This window comes from Heteronotia binoei, chromosome 4 (assembly GCF_032191835.1).
Source record: "Heteronotia binoei isolate CCM8104 ecotype False Entrance Well chromosome 4, APGP_CSIRO_Hbin_v1, whole genome shotgun sequence".
NCBI classification, from domain to species: Eukaryota; Metazoa; Chordata; class Lepidosauria; order Squamata; family Gekkonidae; genus Heteronotia; species Heteronotia binoei.
In genome coordinates, this window is record NC_083226.1 from 184,081,685 (window position 1) to 184,094,067 (window position 12,383).

The 12,383-nt window shown below is 49.1% G+C and overlaps 1 protein-coding gene across 1 annotated transcript; it reads right to left on the reverse strand.

Moving 5' to 3' along the window:
- Window positions 1-243: 243 nt before the first annotated feature.
- Window positions 244-11,185, reverse strand: LOC132570188 (zinc finger protein 420-like). The gene is made up of 8 exons (XM_060236622.1): window positions 11,176-11,185; window positions 9,532-9,725; window positions 7,683-8,174; window positions 7,293-7,407; window positions 5,057-5,133; window positions 4,708-4,834; window positions 2,532-2,654; window positions 244-2,173 (listed from the first exon to the last, which is right to left on the reverse strand). The coding sequence occupies exons 1-8, from the start codon at window positions 11,183-11,185 to the stop codon at window positions 417-419; spliced, it is 2,895 nt and encodes a 964-aa protein (XP_060092605.1). The 3' UTR covers window positions 244-416.
- Between the last annotated feature and the right edge of the window lie 1,198 nt (window positions 11,186-12,383).

Below are 12,383 nucleotides of genomic sequence, written 5' to 3' on the forward strand. Positions count from 1 at the left end.
GGAGGCGGTGGGCTCTCATTCCTTGGAGGTTTTTAAAGAGAGGCTGGATGGCCATCTGACAGCAATGAGGATCCTGTGAATTAAGGGGGCAGTATTTCCGAACTTCCTGCATTGTGCAGGAGGTTGGACTAGATGACCCTGGAGGTCCCTTCCAACTCTATGATTCTAATGTTTTATATGAAGAGTAGTTGTCTTTTAGGTGTAAAATATGAAGAAAGACCTTTTTTGGGGTAAGCATTTTAATCGTTTCTCTTTCTGGTGGTTCTTAGATTCTCTAAAAGATTTCCAAGCTGAGTTAAACTGCACATTCGGAGCATTTTTCCTCTGTATTGCCATTGAGGACTTCTATTGTTAATCAGTCTCCTATCGTTAATCAGTCACTCTGAGCACTCAAAATGTTTCTTCCCTGTGGGTTCTTAGGTCTGGTGAACGATGGCCACTCCAAATGAATCTCTTTCCACACTCTGAGAATTAAAAGGGTTTCTCCCCGTATGGGTTCTTAGATGCTGTTGAAGTCTATTTCTCCAACTGAATCTCTTCCCACATTCTGAGCATTCAAAAGGTTTTTCCCCAGTGTGGGTTCTTTGATGCTTTTGAAGACTATCACTCCAACTGAATCTCTTCCCACACTCTGAGCATTCAAAAGGTTTCTCCCCTGTGTGGGTTCTTTGATGGACTTGAAGACTGCTTCTCTGACTGAATCTCTTTTCACACTCTGTGCATTCAAAAGGTTTCTCCCCTGTGTGGATTGTTTGGTGCCATTGAAGCCTGTGACTCTGACTGAATCTCTTCCCACACTCTGAGCATTCAAAAGTTTTCTCCCCTGTATGGGTTCTTTGGTGCCGTTGAAGATGCCCACTCGTACTGAATCTCTCTACACACTCTGAACATTCAAAAGGTTTCTCCCCTATGTGGGTTTTGTGGTGCCGTTGAAGAGACCAACTCGTACTGAATCTCTTCCCACACTCTGAACATTCAAAAGGTTTCTCCCCTGAGTGGGTTCTTTGGTGCAGCTGAAGACTGATACTCCGACTGAATCTCTTCCCACACTCTGTGCAAGGGAATGATTTCTGCGCTGTGTGAGTTCTTTGATGCTTTTGAAGACCACTGCTCCAACTGAATCTCTTTCCACACTCTGAGCATTCAAATGGTTTCTGCTCTGTGTGAGTTCTTTGATGCTCTTGAAGAGTGCTACTCCGACTGAATCTCTTTCCACACTCTGTACAAGGGAATGGTTTCTCCGCTGTGTGGGTTCTTTGATGCTCTTGAAGACTGCTACTCCGACTGAATCTCTTCCCACACTCTGAGCATTCAAAAGGTTTCTCCCCTGTGTGGGTTCTTTGATGCTCTTGAAGACTGCTACTCCGACTGAATCTCTTCCCACACTCTGAACATTCAAAAGGTTTCTCCCCTGTGTGGGTTCTTTGATGGACCTGAAGACTATAACTCTGACTGAATCTCTTTCCACACTCTGTGCATTCAAATGGTTTCTCACCTGTGTGGATTCTTTGGTGCCGTTGAAGACTGAGCCTTTGACTGAATCTCTTTCCACACTCTGTGCATTCAAAAGGTTTCTCCCCTGTGTGGATTGTTTGGTGCCATTGAAGCCTGTGACTCTGACTGAATCTCTTCCCACACTCTGAGCATTCAAAAGGTTTCTCCCCTGTGTGGGTTCTTTGATGCTCTTGAAGACTGCTATTCCGACTGAATCTCTTCCCACACTCTGAACATTCAAAAGGTTTCTCCCCTGTGTAGGTTCTTTGATGGACTTGAAGATTGCTTCTCCGACTGAATCTCTTTCCACACTCTTTGCAGGAAAATGGTTTCACCCCTGTATGAGTTCTCTTATGTTCCTGAAGATTTCCAAACCTCCTGAATCTCTTTCCAGACTCTGTGCATTTGAATGGTTTCTCCCCTGTGTGGGTTCCTTGGTCCACAAGGAGCTGCAATACACTTCTGAAGTACTTTCCACACTGAAGGGATTTGCTTGCCTTCATTATCATGTGCTTAGTTACGTTACGCTTTCTTCCATCTTGATTCTCAGCCATATGGCCACCGTACTTTCTCTCAGGTAGGCCTCGAAAACTGACGTTTCCTTTCAAGCCATTTTTAACTCTGACTGGCATTTGCTGATGAAGTTCCTCGTCCTCCTCATTTCTCTGATCATCCTCTGCTGGAATAAATAGAGAGGCCCTTTTAGTACCTGGGAGGTTTGTAAGGTCCAAAGGCATCTATGTGACTACATAAAGAAAGGATTGACAGCCCCTGGGCCTCATCCAGCTTGCCTGATCTTAACCAACTTTCCCCAGAATATCTAGTATTGAAGGACACCTCACACTCCCTCAAGAGCCACAGCAGAGCTCTTGGCCAGAATGAGTTTCTGCACCTCCAGATTTCAGTCCCCAGAAGGCCACCCTCCCCCTCTTCCTCCTTACTCAGAGGGCTTTAGGGTTGTTGCTCAGAAGGAAACCAGAAATCCCCTGTGGCTATTCCTTGCCTCTTCCCTTGACATAACCATAAAGGATACTCACTCTCAGCCAGCTTATTTGGGAAGCAAATATGCTCTTCGGATCCTCTTGTTGAACTCTCCAGCCTTTCTTTGGATGCAAAGCCATGGTCTGTTTCCACCACTGTCTTTCTTATACTTCTCATTTCTTTTGCAGAAAGAGAGAGAGAAAGAGACTGATCATTCTTATATGGGAAAGGAAAGAAAGTCAAGAATAAAAATTCTTCTGGAAGGATGAAGTCGTGGTCAAGATCAAAGTGAAGAAGAGGAGGAGGAGGAGATTGCATTTAAAGCCTGCCAATCACTACCCAAAGGAGTCTCAGAGCAGCTTACAATCTCCTTTTCCTTCCCCTCCTCACAAAAGATGCCCTGTGAGGTGGTGGGGCTGAGAGAGCTCTGGCAGAAACTGCTCTTGAGAGAACATCTCTGACAGAGTTAGGACTGACTCAAGGTCACTCCAACAGTTTAACATGGAAAAATGGGGAATCAAACCTGGTTCTCCGAAATAAAACTACACTCACTGAACCACTACACCAAACTGGCTATAAGGGATACGGATCTCTGAGGCAAAGCACCCCCTCCCAAGGGTTAATGTGATTATTAAGTCACCTGGTCCAACTTTCAGGTGTTTGCGATTTGTGGCTCTCTGCAGCATTATCTTTTTCAGGGCCGGACTACAGAATGTGGCAATTGGTTAATCATGAGAACCTGTAACCAGTAGTGTAACCAGGAGGGAGGTAGCATTAGGATGGTGCTGACAATGTCTGCCCTTAATTGGATTGTTAGGGCCCTTGATTGGGTTGTTAGGACCTCCTGAGGTAAAGGTACAATGTATACTACGGGTATCGCCCAGAGGGAAGCCATGCTAGTACACTTTGATATTATCCTGCTTCATCATGAAGAATAGTTTTATGTAGAGTAACTTAGGCTACAGCTGGTATATTCATGCTACAACAAGAGTTGTCATCTAATACAAAGTATTTCATGTATTAGATAGTTCAGTCGGTGTTGTGGGTCAGCCAGGCCTCAGCAATAGTGAGGACTCCTCAGTACAACAGGAGCCCCCAGTAGCCAGCTGGCTGACCATAAGGAATATGAGCTGCAGGCTTGTCAGGATTCACAGCCAACAGCTACAGCAGAGCCACCGAAACCCTCAGCAGGTAACCTCAGTTGGCTGTCCCCAGCCTTCCGATATCACCCACAAAATTAGAGCGCTGCAGACAGAGGCTGAGAACAGAGCTACAGACAAGACGTCAAAGTGCACGGTCTCCTGGCCTGACGCCAGCTGCTTGCTGATAACAAAGACAGGTAGTTGCAGGATTGCTCCCAGGCACTTCACTGCAAGCATGATCCTTAGCCGTGGGCTATAAAGCCAGCCAAGAGAGGCTGTCAGGCATGGATACAATGTGTACGAAAGATGCTAAGCCACCAATTCTGCCTTGCTTGGCTTCTGGAGCCCTGACCTTGGACTAATCTTGCTCCATTCTGGCACCTGATACTCGAAGTCTGCAAGCCAGCACAACTAATTTTTTTTTCTTTTTTTGTTGCCGAGCTGCAGAAACTGTGCTGTTTAACGATGTTTAAAAATCTTTAATGAACTTTTATATATCTTAAAAGAGGGTCTGCATTACTTGTGCGCACTCTCCTCCTGTGCCCACTCAACTGGGTGCTGCTTGGGTACAAAGAGTGAGGACTCAGGGAGACCCAGGCTTCGGTTCTGCATATGACCGTTTCCAGATCACAGGCAGGTGTGTTGTAAAGTTTAGACACAGAGAAATAAGGATTTCTGAGGGTTCTCATCCCCTTTGGCTGAAGCCAGGGCACCTTCTCCGGTTGAGGGATGGCCACAGCACTGGCCTCAGTTGCCCCTGGGTGAGTACACACACACTCAAACACATGAAGCTGCCTGCTACTGAATTAGACCCTTGGTCCACTGAAGTCAGTCTTGTCTGCTCAGTCTGGCAGCAGCTCTCCACAGTCTCAGGTAGAGGTTTTTCACATCACCTCCAACCTGATCCTTTTAACTGGAGATGCTGCTGGGGGTTGAACCTGGGACCTTCTGTGTCCCAAGCAGAGGCTCTGGCAGTGATACACAGTAGCGGGAGAGGCCTCAAAACGGTGTATTGCTATTGAATCTTTTGATTCAAGCCTCATAACAATTGCAGCAATTTGTATCTTTGGCCCCTATGAAAGATCCTTACCCAGAAAGGCCACGCTCCCATAGTTCTCCAGCATGACTTCCCTGTACAGACCTCTTTGTCCTGGATCCAGCAGGGCCCACTCAGCCTCCATGAAAGAGACGGACACCTCCTCAAAGGAAAAGGGACCCTGGAAGAAAAAGCAGATTCCCTCCTCAGACGTCACGGCAGGCAGAGGTGGCACCCTGGAAGGGAGTCGTCTGGGAAGGTACAGGGACAGACGGAAGGAACGGGTTCCGAGGAACTCTCACTCACACACCTTGCAGTGACTGCAGGAGCAAAAGCCCACCCCCCCACCCCCAGAAAGCAAGAGGGACCAAGACTGTCCCCCCTCCCTGCTCATCTGCCCTACCTGGACTGGAGCTGCAGCAGTCGTTTTCACATCTCTGAAAAGAGGAACATTCAACAGCATCTCTTCACTGCTTGTTACTGAGATAAAGGAAGAAGGAAGAGTGTTTGCTTGTTTCTTCCCTCCTGCACACTTCCCCCCCTCCCCAGGAGTCTGAAACCTTTCCTGAGCAAATTCTTTAACACTTTTTATTACATTATGCACTAGGGACCTAGAGCGAGTTAAAGCGATTCCTCAGTGGAATAGGCTTCCTCCTTGGGAGGTGGTGGGCTCTCCTTCCTTGGAGGTTTTTAAACAGAGACTAGATGGTCATCTGACAGCAATGAAGATCGTGTGAATTGAGGGGGAGTTGTTTGTGAGTTTCCTGCACTGTGCAGGGGGTTCGACTAGATGACCCTAGAGGTCTCTTCTAACTCTATTATTCTATGACCTATGGGGATTCAAAATGCTGCCAAAATATTTCAAACCTTTGTGAGATGTGGGGCTGGCCTGGGAGGAGTGAAGGGGGTGGGGGATGTTGAAATGACATAGCATGACATGTTACCAACACACTCACAATCTACCAGAGAGAGGGCCTTCTCGGTAGCAGCCCCCTACTGGTGGAACCAGCTACTGGAGGACGCGAGGGCCTTGCGGGACATCGCCCAGTTCTGCAAGCCCTGTAAAACCACAATATTCTGGCTAGCCTTTAACTGATCTGGAGTTATCGTATTGCGGGAGCAAATGTAAGAATACTGAAGCCATCGGAAGCGAAACAACTACAACGTATATGAGCACCAGATTGTTTTAATAATTTAAATGGTCTTATTAATGTCATGCTGTTTTTAAATGGATTGTTTGTTGCTGCCAGCCGCCTTGAGCCTGCTTTGGCGGGGAGGGCGGTATATAAATCAAATCAAATAAATTCAGCCCAGATGCAACTTGAGTGCATCTGGAAACTTAAGAGTAACAGGAATGAGATTTCAGAGTGTCTTTTGGCACGCTCATATTACAACCAGGCTTTCAACCAGATGCAACATAAACATGACATCACACCTGCCCCAAGGGCCCCCCCCTAAAAAACAACTGCTGGGGGGAACAGACCATCCCCTTCCCTCGTTTAGCTTCCTGTTTCCCACAGCAGGCTGTCAGATGCCCTTTTTAAGTTCAGGCTCGGAAACCACATTCCCCCATTATTACTGGACCCCGGAATCTGGTTTTCAGAGCGCTGCTGCCCCAGAAAATGGAGGCTCCCTTGCTTTACTGAGTGGAATGGCTCTCCCCAGGTTTGTCTGCCTTTTCTCTTTAAAGGGGCCAGCATACCTTCGAGACCGCCTCTCCTTGTATGAGCCCCATAGGTCTTTAGGATCAGTGGCCCAACTCCTCTTAGTGATACTTGGCCCCAGAGAAGTCTGTCTGGCCTCAACAACGGACAGGACCTTTTCAGCCTTGGCCCCTGCCTGGTGGAATGAGCTCCTCCTGGAAGATCTGGGCCCTGCAGGATTTAATTCAATTCCGGAGGGCCTGTAAAACAGAGCTCTTTCACCAGGCTTTCAGCTGAGACAATGAATATCACCCATCACTTCTTATTGCCCTTTCCCCTTTCAGTCCAGCCCTGCTGGACCTGGACATGTTTGTGAGGCAGAATCTGCCATTCTAGAAGAAGATGATGAAGAAGAAGATATTGGATTTATATCGCGCCCTCCACTCCGAAGAGTCTGAGAGCGGCTCACAATCTCCTTTCCCTTCCTCCCCGACAATAGACACCCTGTGAGGTGAGTGGGGCTGGAGAGGGCTCTCACAGCAGCTGTCCTTTCAAGGACCACCCTTGCTGGACCTGGACAAGAGGCCATGTTTGTGAGGCAGAATCTGCCATTCTAATCTCTATTGTTTTCTGAAATTTTGGATATTTTATATATATTTTAACTGACTTTAATTTTTGGCTGTTTTTACAATGTAACTCACTCCGAGCCTGTCCTACGGAAAGGGCGGGCTAAAAAACGAACAAAATAAATAAAGCCACCTTGAGTTTCTCTTCTGGAAGGAAGGTGAGATATGAATATTTAAATGAATAGGAGGATTCACCATGAATTTGCATGATCTCCTTTTAGAGACATCACAGTGAGTGGACATGGAGTGCCACAAATTAACTCTGTGTTGTGTGAAGAAGGATTTTAATTCTCTTCCTCACCCCCAACTAGTTTCTCCCCATCAAATCCACAGTGTGCCACGGTTGCACCCAGCCACGACAGGTCTTTACCACAGCAGAGGGCATCTTGGGCCTGCTCCATGGCCTGCGCCCTCTGCCCTTGCTCCAAAGAAGCTCCTTCTGCCTCAGGAATTGCAGCTTCTGTCTTCACGGATGGTGCCCACATCTGAAACAGCAACGAGGGAGAGGGGTAAGAGATGGAATGGAAGAGAGACCAAGGAAGAGATCTTGCCCCACTCCCAGACTCTGCACCCTCCCATCAGCAGATCTGGTCAGTTATCTGGAAGGATCACAAATTCTCTAGTAGAAGAGTCTGTGAAAGAGCCTGTTTAATCTCCCATTTGGATGATTAGCACTTGGACAGATGTCTGGCAGGGAACCTTTGGGAGAAGGCCAGATATGATTGCTTGAATTGGACATACCTGGATGGAGTCCCCTCACCTGTTCTGCCTGCCTCTTCTCCTCTGCCTGACTCAGGAGGAAACCTTCCGCCAGGGCCACCGCCTGGGAACTGGTCTCCGGCCCACATTCCCTGACCCAGCTCTGCATTGCCTGGGGCAGAATGGCCAACAACTGCTCCAGGATCACCAGGTCCACAATCTGCTTTTTGGTGCGCCTCTCCGGCCTCATCCACTGGCTGCAAAGTCCATGGAGCTGGCTGCAGACCTCTCGGGGCCCATCGGCCTCCCGGTAGCGGAATTGCCGGAAGCATTGGCGATGTACATCTGAGATGGCAGTGAGCTGATCATGGATAAATGGCACCAGGCAGTCCCAGAATTCAACATCACTCCCGGTTTGGTTGAGATGGAGGCTTTCAGTTGCTGCCTTACCAGTTCCAGGTCCTTCTGGGTTCTGCTCTTCCATCTCTTTCCCCTGCACCTCTGACTGGGTGATGATGCCTTTAGTCCCTTGGGTATGAAGAGCGGCTTCTCTCTGGAGGAAAGCAAATTCACAGACAGTCACAGGGAAAGTCAAAGGGAGTAGAGATACAGCACTGCATTCTCCACTGCAGGGGAAGCCAAAGTGGTAGGCATTCCGGCCAGCCAATCAGCATGACTGATTTATTTATTATTTATTTATTACTTTACATTTATATCCCGCCCTCTCCGCAAGCGGACTCAGGGCGGCTTACAGTATCATAAAACAGTCAATTCCATAAAACATATAAAACCATAAAACATTTATCATAAACCATAAAACTGAGTCATCCTATTAGATCTCATTTGGGCCTCCTTGCTGCATTAAAGAAGGAAAAGTTGGAAGGGACCTCCAGGGTCATCTAGTCCAACCTCCTGGAGAATGCAGGAAACTCACAAACACTTCCCCCTAAATTCACAGGCTCTTCATTGCTGTCAGGTGGCCATCTAGTCTCTATTTAAAAACCTCTAAGGAAGGAGAGGCCACCACCTCCCAAGGAGGAAGCCTGTTAGATTCATAGAAGAGTTGGAAGGGACCTCAAGGAACATCTAGTCCAACCCCCTGCACAGTGCAGGAAACTCACAAACACCTCCCCCTAAATTCACAGGATCTTCATTGCTGTCAGATGGCCATCTAGGCTCTGTTTAAAAACCTCCAAGGAAGGAGAGCCCACCACCTCCCAAGGAGGAAGCCTGTTCCACTGAGCAACCACTTTAATGGTCAGAAAGTTCTTCCTAATGTTGAACCGGAAATTCTTTTAATTTCAACCCGTTGGTTCTGGTCCTGCCTTCTGGGGCCACAGAAAACAATTCCACCCCATCCTCTATAGGACAGCCCTTCAAGTGCTTGAAGATGGTGATCCTATCACCTCTCAGCCGCCTCCTCTGCAGGCTATACATCCCCAGCTCCTTCCACCTTTCCTCCTAGGACTGGGTCTCCAGACCCCTCACCATCTTCGTCGCCCTCCCCTGGGCCCTTCCAGCTGGTCTAGACCCTTCTTCAAATGTGGTGCCCCAAACTGATCCCCATTTGTCTCCAGCTCCAGCTGCCCCTTTGTCTCTAGCTGCAGACAGAGCCAAGGTGTGGCCAGGGAGGCGCTTCCTTCCAGACTCCCCGCCCCCGCTGCAAACGGGGTTGCCAACCTCCAGTCCTCCCCCCAGGTTCCCCTCCCCCGCTGGCCCTCCCCGCCATGCACCCCTCCCCCAATGCCCAGGGACTTCCCCCCCGCCCGGGAGCTGGCAACCCCTCCCTGCAGCTGCCAGCCTGGGACTCCCCCCGAGGCCCCCTGCCCGACACCCTCCGGCTGCTGCTGCCTGCTGGGGTTGCCAACCTCCAGGGGGGTCTCCCGCTCTCCCCCGGGAGCACCACCCACCTCCGCGGCTTCCCGCTCCTCTTCCGCGGGCTGCAGAGCCTTCTCCGCCCCCTCCCCGCCTTCCCGGTCCTCCCGCGGCCGCTCCAGCCGCCCACTCGCTGGCTTTAACCCTCTCGGCGCTGCAGAGGGAGGAAAGAGGAGCTCCGGCTGCTGCTCAGGGCTTGGGGGGCTCTTCTGCACCAGATCTGGGGAGGCTGCAGGGCAGGGAGGGGCAGATGGACAGTGGCTGGATGCTGCTGCTGCAGCCCTCGGCCGGGTCAGGGGAAGGACCTAAGAGAAGCCCTGTTGCCTCCCGCCCCAGCACCAAGAATACAGAGCATCCCTGCCCCAGAAGAACATGAGAGAAGCCCTGTTGGATCAGCCCAGTGGCCCATCCGCTCCAACACTCTGTGTCAGACAGTGGCCAACAAACCAGGCGCCATCAGGAGGTCCATCAGTGGGACCAGGACACTAGAAGTCCTCCCACTGTTGCCCCTCCGAAACACCAAGAATACAGAGCATCACTTGCCGCAGACAGAGAGTTCCATCTATGCCTTGTGGCTAATAGCCGCTGATGGACCTCTGCTGCATATGTTCATCCAGTCCCCTCAGGAAGATGGCTATGCTTGTAGCCGCCACCACCTCCTGTGGCAGTGAATTCCACATGTTAATCCCCCTTTGGGTGAAGAAGGACTTCCTTTTATGCGTTCTAACCTGACTGTTCATCAATTTCATTGACTGCCAAGAGCCCCAAGCGTTTTAACCTTTCTTCATAGGGAAAGTGTTCCAACCCTTGAATCATTCTAGTTGCCCTACTCTGCACTTTTTCCAATGCTGTAATATCTTTTTGGGGTCGTGAGCAGAGAGTTCAGATCACAGTACTGCAGCACTGCTGCTTGACCACTCTTTGGAGATTATGACCATGCAGCAGGGTGAGAGATTTTATCTCACTACTTTAATTTGGAAAGGTCTCTGCATTAGGGTTGCTAAGAGGCCTGAAAGGGTGGGGATCCTGTCTTTTCCCCAGAGGCTTTGTGGGTGGAAATGGGCATCTGAAGAGATAAATAACAGCCCATGGTGCCTCTGTTAGTTAGAATGCTTTTTCCCCCTTCAGGCAGTGAGCAACTCTAGAAAACAAAACTCAGTTTAGGAAGGGGCACAGCTCAGATTAAAGAGATGATGATTTGCACCAGGCAAATCAGACTTTGTGTTTTCTGTGTTCAGCAGGTTTTTAATTAGTTGGTCTTCATTAAATCCACAGGAGGCTTGGAAGGACTTTGAGTGCCCTTTAGCAGGTCACATTTTCAGGCTAACCGACCTTACCAGAGAGCTTTAAGGACTGGAGGGTATTTTTGCGGTTCTTTTAAAAACCTGCTGAACACAGAAAACACAAAGTCTGATTTGCCTGGTGCAAATCATCATCTCTTTAATCTGAGCTGTGCCCCTTCCTAAACTGAGTTTTGTGCTCACTGCCTGAAGGGGGAAAAAGCATTCTCTCCCTTTAACAGAGGCACGATGGGCTGTTATTTATCTCTTCAGATGCCCATTTCCACCCACAAAGCCTCTGGGGAAAAGACAGGTACCCCCTCCCCACACTTTCAGGTCTGTATGCAACCCTAATGCAGTGACCTTTCCAAATTAAAGGAGTGCGATGGAATCTCTCACCCTGCTGCATGGTCATAATCTCCAAGGAGGAATTCAAGGGGACCTCTGAGGAGTCAGAGGTGGGGAGAACTCTCGGCCCAGAGCTTCCTCCCGGGCATTTCTGGCTCATGGTTTTAGAGGGAGGGGGAAGGAGCAGGAGGAGAGAAACTTGCTTCTCCTTCCTGGGAAAATCTGGGGGTGGGAAGAGAATAAGGATTAAGGAACAAGTTCAGCAGTACTGCAGTACTGTGGTGAGAACTCTCTGCTCACGACCTGAGTTCAATTCCGGCAGAGGGTGGATCCAGGTAGCCGGCCCAAGGTTGACTCAGCCTTCCATCCTTCCGAGGTCGGTAAAATGAGTCCCCAGCATGCTGGGGGGAAAGTGTAAAAGACTGGGGAAGGCCATGGCAAACCACCCCGTAAAAAGTCTGCTGTGAAAACTTGCATATCCTTCCTGGGAAAATCTGGGGGTGGGAAGAGAATAAGGATTAAGGAACATGTTCAGCAGTACTGCAGTACTGTGGTCAGAACTCTCTGCTCACGACCTGAGTTCAATTCCGGTGGAAGGTGGATTCAGGTAGCCAGCCCAAGGTTGACTCAGCCTTCCTTCCTTCCGAGGTCGGTAAAATGAGTCCCCAGCTTGCTGGGAGGAAAGTGTAAAAGACTGGGGAAGGCCATGGCAAACCACCCCGTAAAAAGTCTGCTGTGAAAACATTCTGAAGCAACGTCACCCGAGTCGGAAACGACTGGCGCTTGCACAGATACTATTCCATTTCCACAATGCTGGATAATACTGTGTGTGTGTGCACGTCTGACCTCTTAGAACTTACTGAGTTGTTGGGTAGGAGACACAAGGTTTTCTTTCCAACCCAAATAAATCCTATCACCAGAACTCTTTGGACTTCAAGGTAATAATACCCAAAAAACACGCACATCAGGCTGGATGGGGGAGATGATAGGGTTGTGTAATGCCTCTCAAGAGCTACTTGTCAGATTTAAGAAGTTTCTGAACTAAAGCTACCGGTTGGTCACACGATGTTCATGCCCGTAGTAGCGATGCTGCAGGGATCCCTTATCCTCAACTCGTCCACTTCATCACAGGATTTGGAAAAGGAAATGTTTCTGCCAGTTTTGTAGATGTCAGAAGAACTTAAGATATGCAGATAACATGAAGTAGCAAGTTTCACTGGGGGGAGGGGGGAAACCACTAAAAAAGCCCTCCTTTGTGT

Coding starts and splice junctions, on each gene's coding strand:
- LOC132570188 (XM_060236622.1), bottom strand. Junction 7,408..7,682: donor AGAAGAGGCAGGCAGAACAG/GTGAGGGGACTC, acceptor TTGCTGTTTCAG/ATGTGGGCACCATCCGTGAA. Junction 5,134..7,292: donor CCAAGATGCCCTCTGCTGTG/GTAAAGACCTGT, acceptor CCTTTATCTCAG/TAACAAGCAGTGAAGAGATG.